This window comes from Enhydra lutris, unplaced genomic scaffold (assembly GCF_002288905.1).
Source record: "Enhydra lutris kenyoni isolate GAN:26980312 unplaced genomic scaffold, ASM228890v2 scaffoldscaffold27, whole genome shotgun sequence".
Classification (NCBI taxonomy): domain Eukaryota; kingdom Metazoa; phylum Chordata; class Mammalia; order Carnivora; family Mustelidae; genus Enhydra; species Enhydra lutris.
Window position 1 is genome coordinate 18140472 of NW_019154111.1, and position 15004 is coordinate 18155475.

The following is a 15004-nucleotide window of genomic DNA, read 5'->3' on the forward strand; positions in this document are numbered from 1 at the left end:
CAATTTTCAAACTGCCGATTTTGTGCTGAGTTACAGGGTGGATGAGTTTGTACATGAGCTCTTAAAGAGTAAAATCTCCAGGGCGCCTGGGTGGCTCAGTCACTTAAGCATCTGCCTTTGGCTCAATGACCTGGGATCCTGAGATTGAGCCCCATGTCGGGCTCCTTGCCTAGCGGGGAGCTTGCTTCTCCCTCTTCCTCTACTTGCCACTCCTCCTGCTTATGCTCTCTCTCTGTCAAATAAATAAATAAAATCTTTTTTTTTTTAAAGAGTAAAATTTCCATTCCCTACAAATTCATGGGTCTCCTGAACCTAAGCCTCATTGGTTTTCAAAGTCAGACTTTTTGGGAACTCCTCTCACTGGTGCAGATCCCAGGAGTTGAGGTGCCTGATATGGGGCACAAACGCCTCATCCTCAGGGAGAAACTCCATATTTTGAGATACCTCCCAATTGTGGGTCACCATACCACATCTGGGGATTTTGGTGAAACCACATTCCTATCTCTTACCTGTCTGGATGTGACTTTTATCCTTTGTTATGAAGGAAACTGTTCAGCTAGCTCTTGGGTTTATTTTTTGGAAGAAATTATGTCATGTGTAGCTGTAGACATGTTGCGTCTGTGGGAGGAGGTGAGTTCAGTTCTGCCATCTTGAACCCCAAATCTCAACCATTTCTTAACAATGCTCTAAAACAGAAACCCACAATTTTATACCTAGCAAAGCAACAGATTCTGTTCAGAATTTCATTTCTGTTGAGTCTCCCTGTGTTTCTTCAAGAGCTCAGTTGTCTCCAAAAAGCTAAGCAGGAGGTTCTTAACTTCTAGGTCCATGTTAGTTAGGAGCAGATTTAGTCTCATCCATGTCACATAACTTGGCACTGTCCTTCTTTCTCTGAAACATAGCACAACAAAAAGTTTTTTCCAGATTGATTTCTCTCTTTTGATAGGCGGGGAAGGCAGGTATACTCTGGTGCCAACCAATGGGCACCAGGGAATGCAATTCAAGTCACGTATGTCTTGTCCCAGGGAAAAGGCAGTAACTTGATTATTTATGCACTCCAGAAGAACTGGAAGTGCATTTTATAACCAAATAAAGGTGAGCACAAGCATTCATACACACTAAAAGGAGGACAAAAAAATGGACTATACACTGTTACCTGTTTTGAAGGAAACGTGAAAGAAACTTCATGAAGGAGGATGTTTTTGTTTTGTTTTGTTTTTTCATGTATACTAAATTTTGGCTCTTAGAATCCCTAAGAAATAACTATTTACTGCCCAACTCAAAGGTGCAGAGGTCTTCAAGTTTCTTCTTGCTTTCTCAGTGACACAGCTCCATTCAGCAAATGTGGTTATGATTTAAATGATGATTTCCCAGTCTCATTATTTCACCTTGCATTTTTCCTTTGTTCTTGCCAGGAAGCAGAATGTGCCTACACACTCTTTGTCATTGCCATATTTTGGCTTACAGAAGCTTTGCCTCTGTCAATAACAGCTTTACTGCCTGGTTTAATGTTTCCACTTTTTGGGATCATGACTTCTAAGAAGGTAAGTCCTCTTGCAAATGTTTGTCATAATTAGGTTCCTAATTTTGTGCTGATACTGCCATTGAGAAAAGCTGTATTGAAAGGGAACAAGAGGGGCACCTGGGTGGTCAGGTAGTTGAGGGACTAACTCTTTGATTTCAGCTCAGGTCATGATCTTGGGTTCATGAGATCAAGCCCCGTGTGAGGCTCCACCCTCAGTCGGGAGTCAGCTCTAGAGTCTCTCCCTCTGCCCCTCTTTCTGCTCTCTCTCTCTCTCTCTCTCTCAAAATAAGTAAATCTTTTTTTTTTTTTTTTAAGAGAAAAATAATCCTGTTGAGAAATGCATGTCTTGCCTTTCCAGGCTGATGTCTATGCCTGGTGACTCCCTCCCAACAAAAGGACCAACCTTTCACATCCTGCATTAGCTTTTTCTTTTCAGCAGAATTCGGTCTCGCACAGTGTTAGAAAAGCAATTTTTGTTTTTAATGAAGAAAAAGCTACCCTGTTTTCTTTTCCAGAAACCTGCCATTTCAAAAGATAAAGTCAAATTAACTTTCATGTGTATTTCTGTTTTGTTCTTGCTGAGAGGAGTTTATTCATGCTGAGCAGTGTTTTTTACCTTTATACAATCTGAGGGTACCCGTCTGAGGAAAATGGATTCAGTTTCTCATTAAAAGCATGAAATGCATTGAAATCAGAATATCTATCTTCATGCAGTCTCCAGCTACCCAGCACACAACTGCCTAAACCACAGCTGAAGAAGTCTCAGGAAAGATGCCAAGTTCAAGATGCCAGTCCCTGCAATTTATCACTTTTGGACTTCTATCTTCTGCCAGAGTCCATACTGCTATCTTGAGGTTCATCTGTCTTGTAATGTGGGTGGAGATTTTTCCAACTAACTAACCCATGATACCAGGTTTTTTTGTTCTGTGTGAGAAAGTATTCTTTTCCTTCTCTTCATATCATTCTTCCTCATTTTGTAGTTCAAACTATCTTTTTGCATTTCAGATCCATTTTGCTCCTCTTTTCTTTCTGCATTTTTCCTTCCCTTGTAATCTTGACTCTTTTCTTTCCCACTGATTGGGAAGAGAGAGTAGCCAGGGCTGACACTCAGTCCCAGTATCTGGGCTCTATAACTGAAGAAGTTTTTCAAATGCTCCAATAGGCTACATGGATCTTAGTAAAGGAATTTTTATTTTATTTTTTTAAAAGATTTTATTTATTTATTTGATAGGCAGAGATCACAGGTAGGCAGAGAGAGAGGAAGGGAAGCAGGCTCCCTGCTGAGCAGAGAGCCTGATGTGGGGCTCCATCCCAGGACCCTGGGATCATGACCTGAGCTGAAGGCAGAGGCTTTAACCCACTGAGCCACCCAGGCGCCCCAGTAAAGGAAATTTTAAAAGAAAGGATTGGAAGATGTGGTCCATATACACTATGGAGTATTATGCCTCCATCAGAAAGGATGAATACCCAACTTTTGTAGCAACATGGATGGGACTGGAAGAGATTATGCTGAGTGAAATAAGTCAAGCAGAGAGAGTCAATTATCATATGGTTTCACTTATTTGTGGAGCATAACAAATAGCATGGAGGACAAGGGGAGTTAGAGAGGAGAAGGGAGTTGAGGGAAATTGGAAGGGGAGGTGAACCATGAGAGACTATGGACTCTGAAAAACAACCTGAGGGTTTTGAAGGGACGGGGGGTGGGAGGTTGGGGGAACCAGGTGGTGGGTATTGGAGAGGGCACGGATTACATGGAGCACTGGGTGTGGTGCAAAAACAATGAATACTGTTATACTGAAAATAAATTAAAAAAATTAAAAAAAAAAAAGAAAGGATTGGCAAGTTCTCAAAAATAATGTGTCAAGTTATTAACCCCTGTTCTGCTGGCTTAGGTGGTTTTACCTCCAAAGATAATTCAGTTCAACAGTGACATATTTGTCTCTTATGATTTAATAACAATAAAATTGACTTTTTAATAGAGGCTGAGATAGAAGCAAGATTAACTAGAATTGCGGTGTTTCTGTAGCAAACAGGCTAGAGGAAGACAGGAGAAAAAGGGTACCTAGGAAAGCCTGGCTTTGTGAGAACTGCCAAACCTTTGCCTCTTTATAGGATGTGGACCCCCAACTAGAGGCAGCAAAATTCTAAGTACCTTCAGCAGTTGCATGACTCAAACTGCTGGTACCTGTCCAAGAGTCCTTCATCCCCCAGAAGTGTCGGCCTCAGACTAAATTAACAGTAATAGAATCTTAGACTTTAGAAGCACATTCTTCTGGTCATTTTGTCCTAGGGCAGATTCCTCCTCCCAATATTTCTTATAGATGAGATCACTCAGGAAATGATTAAAGACTTCCTGTGTATGGGCCCAGAAAGCCGCACAAGGAAATAAGAATCATTTTTGAGAACTTTTAATACTTAAGTTTAATACTTTTACTGAGCACCTTGTTGTATTAAAGAATATCAACAAATATTGAATATCTCTCATATCCATTGAATAAAATCTGAAATGTTAAATATTTAGTGTGCTCAATTAGATATTCCAAAACAAATATCATTATTATTATTGTCATTGAAAATATGTTTATGTGTAAATTTTACACATATAAATGTGGAGGTACACATATGTATATGCAGATGTTATAGTACATATTTACGCAGTCATTCCATAAATATTTATGTTCTAGGACTCTGCTAGGCTCTTGGGAATATATCAGTGAATAAATACAGACAAAAGTCCTTGTCTTCTTAGGAGAAAAGAGACAATAAACAACCTTAATGTCTAGGTAAGTTACAGTGAGTTAGGAGGTAATTGGTGTTATGCAAAAATGCAACAGGATAATGAAGATCAGGAGAGAGTTGCAGTTTAAACAGGATGATCAGAGTAGACCTCAATGAGCTGTCAATACCTGAACAAAGACTTACAGGAAATGGGGGAGTTAGTCCTGTGGCTATCTGGAGAACAACCATTGCTGAGGGGCAAATACCCACCACAAAGACTTCAAGGGAGTTATATGTCTGCAGTGTGACTAAAGCAAAGTGAAGGGGAGAATGACAGAAGGTGATGTCAGGGAGATAATTTGTAGAGGGACTAGACCATCTAGGGCCAAAGTAGGCCACTGTAAAGTTTTAACTGTCAATGAAATGAGACCCTCTAGAGATTTTTGAGTAGAAAAGTGACATGATCAATTTGATTTTTATTTAAAAGGATAATTGGGACTGCTGTGCTGAGAAACAAAGCAGAAAGAAGGAAATGGGTAGCAGGTTATTGCTATAACCCAGTGGAGAGGCCATTGCAATTCAGACCAGGGATAGTAATGGGGATATGGAATATATTGTTAATGTATTTTTAAGATAAAATGAACAAAATTTCCTATATGATTTTATATGGCATATGATGGGGGGTAAGTGGGAGGATTCAAGGATGCCTCAGAACTTTTTGACCTGGCAGCTGGAAAAATGGAGTTGCCATCAGTTGAGATGGGGAAAACTATGGGCAGAGTAGGCTTGTTGCAAAGGAGAGGCTGACACTGGGAGTACAAAGTTTGACACTACGTTTGAAATAACTATTTGATATCTAAGTGAAGGTGTTGACTAGGCAGTTAAGTACAAATGAGTCCAGATCTCACGAGATAGAGCTGAGCTGGAAATATCGGTTTGAGGATCATCAGCAGATGGGTGGTATTGAAAGCTCTAAAATGTGATGAGGTGATTTAGAGAGTGAGTGAAGATTTAAAACAACAACAACACTACAAAGAAGACAAAGAAATGTGCTCTGGAAAAGGACAACATTCAGGGATTGGTCAGAAGAGAAAGCACTAGCGAAGAAGAATGAGAAGGATAGGTTATTGAGGTAGGAGGAAGGCCAGGAGAGTGTGGGATCCTGGAATCCAAGTTTAGAAATGTTTTAAGGATGAAGCAATGATCAAATGTGTCTAATCTACTAATAGGTCAATTAGTGTGAAAACTGGGAATCAACCATTGGAATTAGCAATGAAACATAAATATTTTTAAAACAACAAAATATATATGATATAATTCTAATCATGTGCATTATAACTGACTTTTCTAAAAAATCTCATTTGATTCACAAGCTTGATGTGAAGTATTATTGAACTTTAATGGATAAATGTATTGACTTAAAGAAAGGTTGTGAACTGGTACATTTTATAGCTAAGAGAGAACCCAGGCACTCTGATTGCACAAGTGCATGTTTTTTGATGAAATCCCATTTTGAAACAGAAATATGACTTCAAATTTCATTAGGAATTTTGTTTGACATGCTTATTTTGCCTCAAAAATAGTTATAATTATCAGTGTTATTTATAAACCAGTACCATTTTTCTCTTATTATCTCCTATGTACATAAGCTATAAACAAACACATATGGTTCTGACTAATGTGCTACAAATATACTAACTCTGATGAAACCCAAAGAATAGGTACTACAATGGGAAACAAAGAATGTGAAAATTCCTCCTTAGGTTTATAATTGATTTCATTTAGAGAGTTGGGCTGCAGGCCATTTTTTGTTTACATAGTCCATTAAGAGACTGGCAAACTATGAATCTGAGAGCCAAATCTAGCCGGCTACCCAATTTTTAAAATAAAGTTTAATTAGAAACATACAAAGCCATGGTCATTCATTTACATACTGTCTTTGGCTACTTTTTATGCTACAAAGACAAGTTGAATAGTTGCAATGGAAACAATAAGGCTCACAAAGTCTAAAACATTTATTATCTGACCTTTTTACAAAATCTGCCAACTGCAAACATAATCTGAAGAGATTACAACAAGAATGTCTCATGGTCCTGGACTTCTTCTGTGTTTAATCACTTACTAATAATTGCTTGCTTCTATGCATTCCTTTGCATTTTTTAAAAAAAGCTTTTATTTATTTATTTGGGAGAGAGAGAGAGAGCATGAGAGGGGAGAGGTCAGTGGGAGAAGCAGACTCCTTGCCAAGCAGGGAGCCTGATGTGGGACTTGATTCCAGGACTCCAGGTTCACAACCCGAGCTGAAGGCAGTCACTTAACCAACTGAGCCACCCAGGTGCCCCTGAAAAAATATTTCTCACACACCCATGATACCTTACTGCAGTCTTTATTAACTTGTTTTTTGCATGTAATAACCTGTAAGCCCCTTGAGTCGAGGGACTTACTAATTCAGTATCTAATGCATGCGAGTATGTGCCAGGAATGTGCTAAATCCATAAATACAATGATCAGTAAGACACACCTCTGCCTTCAAAATATGTCTTATCCAATAAAGGGGATAATTAAGTAAATAAATGATCTCTATATAGATGAGGATGTGCTCTCACAAAAGGAGAACAAAGTGGACAATTTAAAATATATAGGGAAACAGGACGTCTGGGTGGTTCAACGGGTTAAGCATATGACTTGGGCTCAGGTCATGATCCTGGAGTCCTAGGATCAAGTCCCCCATCAGGATCCTTGCTCAGCGGGGAGCCTCCTGCTTCTCCCTCTGCCTGCAGCTCCCTCTGCCGCCTCCTTGTTTTCTCTCTCTCTCTGACAAATAAAGAAATAAAATCTTTAAAAATAAAATAAAATAAAATATATGGGGGAACTAGAGAAAATAGGACTTTGTGACTAATCCACACATACTGGAAGTGAGAAAGGAAGCATAGCTGACTCTTAGCTTTCTAACTTGGGCAACTAAGTAGATGGAAAATTTCATTTGCCACAAAAAAGAATATGTTGAATGTTTAGATGTTTGTGGGAAATTCAAATGGAAATGTCCAGCTGGATATACCAGACTAACCTGTTTGGATACAAAGATTTTAGTGTCTTCAGCTTTCATTCAGCAAATACGTATTGAATGCCCACTGTGTGCCAAACATTATTTTAGTCACATAGAGTTAGAAATTGAATCTGTAAGATTCAATCTTCAGGTGCACAAAACAAGAAGATTGGAGACAAAACCCTGTAGAATACCAACATTTCAGAAAAGGGCAGAGGAAAAATAATTTTCAATGTAGACCAAGAAGAAAAATTTGGAGAGGCGGTGATAGACCTAGGGAGGAAAAAAAAAGTAGTTCATAAGTCTGTAAACACTAGTAAACTAATAATTTGAAATAATACTTACACTGAAAGTAATGATCGAGAGAGTTAGGAAGAAGAAGTTTGGGAACAGAGTGTAGACAATTCATATTTGTGATCTCTCTACTGATTTAGGAGCTCAAAGACCATAGCTTATTCATTGAGTCCCTTCCTCCCTCTCTCATTCATCCAGATTTATTTACTGAGCTCCTCTTCTGTACCAGGACTGTACTAGGTGCCAAATATGCAATGACTAGCAAAACAGATTCCTGGCTCTCTTAGAATGTATAGTACATTACAAAAGACATGCAACAAGCTGATAAGCGCACTATTTACATATTATAACATTCTACAAAGGACACCAAGAGGGCTCTATAATATAGAAAAATAGTAGAAACTATTTTAAAAATCTGGATATTTGAGAATTGAAGAGGTGTGAAGAGGGAAACACATGTCAGGTGTTTATCATCGCATTGTCTGTTCATATAACAGTTTCAGTGCATGTTTAATACTTACCCAGTGTTAGAGTAATTAATAAGAGAAATAATAAGGAAATTGATAGAATTATTTTCTATTATGCAGTACCATAAAATGTAAAGAAGTAAATACAAACTGTGAAAAACAAAATAAATTAACTTTTCATAAAACATAATGAAGAGATCCACTTGTCCACTTTTAATTCCAAAGCTAATTTTTACTTTCTTTTTAAACCAAGCCAAGTTTAGTAAACTATATTAAAAATGCTAATACAATTTAAAATAACAAAATTATTATGAGAACTGATTTTTCTTTTTTTTTTTCCCCTAAGATTTTATTTATTTATTTAACAGAGAAAGAGATCACAAGTAGGCAGAGAAGCAGGCAGAGAAAGAGGGGGAAGCAGGCTCCCTGCTGAGCAGAGAGCCCATTGCCCGGGGCTCAATCCCAAGACCCTGAGATCATGACCTGGGCGGAAGGCAGAGCCTTAACCACTGAGCCACCCAGGTGCCCCAGAGAACTGATTTTTCTACTCCTTTGTGATTTCATATTGGAATAGTTACTTCTCAACTCTTCCATTCCTTTAACCAGATTTTTTTTTTTTTTAAGAGATATTTCCTCTTATAATACACTCTTTTCAGCACAGCCTCGTGATTCAGTTTAGGTTCTGAAGTCAGGTCTCTTAAATATCAGTCTCCTAAAGTACTATACCTAAACAATTAAAAATAAGGTTTCTGTGGTTAGATAATTTTGAAAAATGTGGTATGTGAAATTCTACTCTGTGAGTGGCAATGCCTGTTCATATTTAAAGGTTTTGAGGAGACCTATAGGAAAGAAAATTCTAGTATTTCAAGACTCTATGCTTTGTAAACTTACTTGACCACAAAATGTTGTTGTTGTTGTTTAAGAAAAAGATTATGTACCTAACATACTTCAGAGCATTCTTTGGTAAATAGATTGATCCAAAGTGTCTGTACACTCTACTAATCTCTGAATGGTGTTAGCTAAAAATGGCTTAAAACATTGGCTCCTATTCAAGGGTATTTATTTTAATAGGAAATAATTTTGAAGGTAAAGCCATTTGAAGTATTTAGGAGTGACACTACATTTGGGCAAAATAGATGGTAACAAAGACACTGGCGGTTTGGAGACTCAACTTGGACTTTCCCAAATCACAGTCACTGCTGTTCTACCGCAACAGCATATACCAGTTAACCCTGGTTTGGAGATGGAAAAATTAAGGCATTGAAGGCACTTGCCTGACGTTACACAGCTATTTCAAAACCCAATATGTTGTGTACTTTTTTTTGGTATGTATTTTCCCTTAACACTCCTATTTCCGGGTAAACACATAGAACAAAGTTAAATTTGTATTGTTCATATATCTACATTTTTCTTAATAGAAAGATTAAGTAGTTTAAAGGTCAAAGTTAAGAGTAGCAAAATAATGCTTTCTGGGGCAATATTATTTTTCCCCCCACCAACATAAGTAATCATGGGTTTAATCATAAATTTCAGGTGGCATCTGCTTATTTCAAAGATTTTCATCTACTGTTAATTGGAGTCATCTGTTTAGCAACATCAATAGAAAAATGGAATTTGCACAAAAGGATTGCCCTGAGAATGGTGATGACGGTGGGTGTGAACCCAGCATGGTAAGTACTCCATTTACTCTTCCAGGTTTACTTTCCAAACAGATCATATTTTTGCAGAGCAAATATCTAAATAAGTAAGGCACATCCAGGCAAGCATTCACATCACAGTAAAATTCATGCTTTTCTTTCCTTTGCAAATATGAAAAGGCTATAAAGTGCACTGGAGTTGTAGGAAGAAACAACAACTTTCGGGTCTAATTACAGGTAGATTGGAATAAGTGCACACACATCTTTCATGCACAGTAGGAGCCAAAGCTGAGAGAAGTCTCGAACCCCAACAGACAAGATGCTAGACTTCAGAGTAGATTTCAGTTGTATCTGGTTTATTTGGCTGATTACACATTCAAGACTTGTTCAAGAGCATTCTTCATCATGCGGAGGATGTTAAGAACCAAAGACAAAGACATTACTGACAAAATACAAACGTGTGCAGAAACATTCCAAGGTGAACATTTTTCTTTTTAAATGAACTGTTGCAAACTGAAGCAATTGGTTAAGAGATTTCATCTACAGAATGCGACATCACTCAGTTGACTAACTTTCCCCACTGAAATAAATGCTTTTTTCCATTACATTAATTGGCTACTTTAGTTTTAGATCTAACTCTTGTTAAGAACATAGATGTGAGCTAAAATATATATACATATATGTTTCCAGTGTCATAAACACTTACATGATAGTGTTAAGCTCTAAAGTATTAAGTGGTTCTTCCCTTCTCATTTTCTTTGAAAATAAGAAAATTTTACCGAATTATGTTGCATGATTCATTCTAGAGTATATCTACATCTGTGTTGATCATTTATGAATCAAATAGTTTCATTAAATACAAAGAATAACTCAGATGAGAAATTTTTAAAATATTTGCTACTTTAAATGTTTATAACATGAATGTGTTAAGGAAATTCTGCTCTTGAAATGAAATTGTATTCCATGCCCCTTGGGGTGCTATAGATATGTGTATCTTTTCCTTGACCATCTGCTCCTGACCACAGGGGATGGGATAGTAAACCATGCAGTGAAGCAAGAGTCCTGTCCTTTATATCACTGAGTGGCTTTGCAACTTAAGGCATTTTCACCACACAGAAAGTGTGCTCACTATCTTTTTTTTTATAGGACGATTTCATGTCTTGCCAATGCCTTAAATCAAAAGTATTTCTAGTTTACTTTTTTAAAAGCTTCTTTAATTTATTTTTCTCTTTTCTAGATTTTTTTAAATTTAATTTTATTTTTTAGTGTTCTAAGATTCATTGTTTATGCACCACACCCAGTGCTCCATGCAATACATGCCCTCCTTAATACCCACCACCAGGCTTGCCCATCCGCCCACCCCTCTCCCCTCTAAAACCCTCAGTTTGTTTCTCAGAGTCCACAGTCTCTCATGCTTCGTCTCCCCTTCTGATTTCCCCCCAATTCACTTTTCCTTTCCTTCTCCTAATGTTCACTTTTTCTTGACAATCATTTCCTGTTTAAACAGATATCTAAAGAGTTTTATTTTGTTTTACGTGTAGAAATTATTCACCCGATCTGAACTTGAAATTTATAGTGTAGAATTTTGTCTTGTAGATCTACTTTTTTTCTTTTCTTTTCTCTTCTTTCTTTTCTTTTCTTTTTTTTTTTTTTTTGTTATTTCCCTTTTTTTTTTTTTTTTTTTAGAAAGAGAGAGAGATCACAAGTAGGCAGAGAGGCAGGCAGAGAGAGGAGGAAGCAGGCTCACTGCTGAGCAGAGAGCCCGATACGGGGCTCGATCCCAGGACCCTGAGATCATGACTGGAGCCGAAGGCAGAGGCTTAACCCACTGAGCCACCCAGGCACCCCTGTAAATCCACTTTTAAAGGGAGTCATAGAATTTCATAAGTGGCTGCATATGGAAAGATGTGCTTCTGAATATTTTGGCATCTCCTACTCAAAAGAGATCAAATTTTTTTTTCCCGAGTATGATTTTTGAAAGCTTCTAGATATGGTTTAAAATCCTACAGTCTTAGGTGTTATTTTTAAGGGAGAAGAAGTACTTTATTTATAAGAGAAGACAATGTAATATATCTAGTCCTTGACCACAGGCAAGAATGTCAAATTCAGGAAAGCATAAATAATAGAACCTACAGAAAATTTTGAAACCTCATTTTTGCTAGTCATTTTAACCATTTCCTCCACCTACCATATATTGAACCAGAGGAGTCAACAGTAAAAAGTACATTTATAAATAATTTCTCTCCTTGCCCTCATGCCTCCTTGACCCACATACTAATAAACAGAGATGTGACCAAAAGATAAAAAAAAGAATAAGGGACCCTAAATTGAAAAACTGATTGCATTACATCTTACTAGTATTTCAAGGGATGCGTCATCTGTAAAGGGCATTCAAATATTGGTGTAATACTACAAGCTATTCTACCATCTACTGACTTGCAGTTTGGTAATACACGTCATCATTTTTCTGTTTTAAGTAAGATAGTTTACGGTTCCAGGGAAACAAATCTAATAAGAATACCACTCTTCCATGTGCTGCTCTGATTCCTATCTGGCTCTGACTGTCCTCAGGGTTCACCCTCAGAGAGGAACCCTAACTTAAGTGTGTTTTGAAAAAATTCCCAACTTACAAACAGCATTCTTTACAGTTAACTAATACAGAGCAGTTAAGCTGGAGAGCACAGCTCATATTAAAGGCCCTCTCATTTCAGGCTGACACTGGGGTTCATGAGCAGTACCGCCTTTTTATCCATGTGGCTTAGCAACACCTCCACGGCTGCCATGGTGATGCCCATCGTTGAGGCTGTGGCACAGCAGATCATCAGCGCCGAAGCCGAGGTCGAGGCCACTCAGATGACTCGTATCAGTGGATCAGTCAACCATGGACTGGAAATTGATGGTATCACATGTTGAGATGCTGCAGTGGGGTCTAATCATTTGGGCAGTAGGCAGAAACTCAAGAATTCTGGCTTATATTTTATTAACTGTCTATATGTGCATGACATGAATTTAACTCTCTCTTTTCTGTATTTCCCAATATTATACATCACCCAAATATTTAACCTTCAATTAATGGTCAAATCTACATTCTCTGGACAAAAAGGAATAATGCCCTTTCTAGCCTCTAGTCAGTCTGATGGAACTCTCTCTCTCTGTCCCTCTCAGTAAACCCGAGGTTACTCTTCCATACTGAACTAACATAATAATAGTGAAAATGGGCATAATAGTGGGAATCTTTAATTCCTACATTCTGTTTGGAAAGAGCATTACATTTGGCTGTGGTTATTTCTAGCTCTGATAAATTGCCTTGATGTAGTGGAAATGTTGGGGTGATATTTGAATTTATAACGTACTTTATTAAGATGAATGTTATGTCAGTTCAGGTGAATTTGTTTTCTGTTTCTAGTAATGTTTTCATCTTACACACACATATACACACACAGATAACCCTTTAAATTATTTTTCTTTTATTTAATGTTTTGCAGAAGTTGTTGAAACAAATGAGAAGAAAGAGAAACCAATACCAGTTCCAGGGTAAAGAATATTGACATTTTGATTAGGATTTTCTAAATTACATTTTAATACAATTATAAACTCGGTCAATTTATTTTTCAGATACAGTAATGATGCAGGAAAAATTTCAAGCAAGACAGAGCTAGAAAAGGTACATTAATGTGATTCTTTCTAAATAATTATACGTGAAATTATATTAGATCTTCAGTTAGAGATGTAGGCATTTTATTTTTTATTTTTTTATTTTTAGAGAGGGAGTGGGGAGGGGCAGAGGGGAAAGGAGAGAGACAATCCAAAGCAGGACCCAAGCTCAGTGCAGAGCCTTTCATGGGGCTCAATCTCATGACCCTCAGATCATGACCTGAGCTGAAATCAAGAGTGTGATGCTTAACAAACTGAGCCACCCAGGTGCCCTGAGAGGTATGCATTTTAAAATCTGTTACTTCCTTCCTTGTCTATAAATTATTTTGCTTGCCTAAGTCAAAGCACAGTGTAAAGGTTTAATAAGCCCTCATAAATAGACATAGGCTAAAATCAACATGCTGATAGAAAACTTTTTAGGCTTTGAAAATAAGCATTTTTTTTCTTCTATACTTAGTTCATGATGATGGGAGTTAGCATATGTAGTTCATGGTAATGGGAGTTAGCATATGTAGTTTAAAGAACTATAATTCCAGTCTCAGAACATTGTTTCATTTTCTTATTAAAATCTTATCAGCTCAATAGCCTGATTTTCATTAAGACTATTCTCATTCCTTTCAGGTTATAAACTTAGAGCAACTCTTATTCATGTAATTACAAACCAGTTATCTTTAGTGTCCCCACTAAAAAAATTCAGTGCAGAATTTATGAATCGCTACTGTCAAATACAGATGGAGGAGTTGTAGTCATTCTAGGTATTAAAGGAAGGAAGGAGACTTTTGTAAACCATCCCATAGAATTCATTTCCCCAGAATAAATCAACATAAAAATTCTATACTATATTGTATTGGGAGTAATAGATCTTGAGTTCACTGAAAAATAATCCTGCATAGAAATAGTTTTCCGGTAGCCATGGCATTAGGAATAGGAGAGTGGGGCATATGTTCCTTCCTCAGGCTATAATGCATTTACATGCAACTCAGTAGGAGAAAGAAAACCCTCTTGTTATTTACAGAAATCTTCAAGGAAAGAGTGACTTCTCTGTAAAGAGAAGACAAATAACAAAGATAAGTTTTAAGCTATTAGCTACAGGGTTTTAACAATGAGAATTGAGTATATTTTTCTGAAAACATTATCTTTAGGAATAGAAGTAATTCTTTTAAAACAGCATGTGAGGTATATTACAGAAGAACACATTAAAAATGAGCTTTAAAAATTCTGAAAATTGGCAAACATAAACAGAAAGAATATACTTGCACTCAGTAACTTTCTCATGGTCATATTTAGAAATCCAGTTTTCTGGCATGATACCTACATTTTGGGTCAAGCCCCTTCAAATCAATTTGACATCCAACACTATCCTCAGCATTATAGGAAGATCCACTGATGAAAAGACCTGCTCCTTCCTGTAGGCAGCTAGAGTCTGGTGGGGAAGATGGGCTTCAAAAATGTGTGACATAAATCCTATAACGAAAGCAGGCACAGAGGCTCAGTCTTCCAAAGGTGGAGCAGGTAGCTCAACCAGGGCATGTTGCAGGAGAGGGTATGAGTGAAAGAGATTTGCGTTCGGGAGGAGAAAGCACACTCACTCAGCAGAGAGCCAACTCCATGCATGCAGGAACCAGGTCTACTTTGTTCACAATCTAATCCCCTGGCACACTTC

At 37.4% G+C, this 15004-nt stretch overlaps 1 protein-coding gene across 1 annotated transcript in view; it reads left to right on the forward strand.

Moving 5' to 3' along the window:
• The window catches only part of LOC111151994 (solute carrier family 13 member 1), an 88724-nt gene that overhangs the window by 20527 nt on the left and 53193 nt on the right, over nucleotides 1–15004 (forward strand). The window contains exons 2-6 of the mRNA XM_022510247.1: nucleotides 1416–1544; nucleotides 9584–9720; nucleotides 12399–12586; nucleotides 13173–13221; nucleotides 13303–13351. Coding sequence (XP_022365955.1) covers nucleotides 1416–1544; nucleotides 9584–9720; nucleotides 12399–12586; nucleotides 13173–13221; nucleotides 13303–13351 — 552 coding nt within the window. The remainder of the gene's footprint in view (nucleotides 1–1415; nucleotides 1545–9583; nucleotides 9721–12398; nucleotides 12587–13172; nucleotides 13222–13302; nucleotides 13352–15004) is intronic.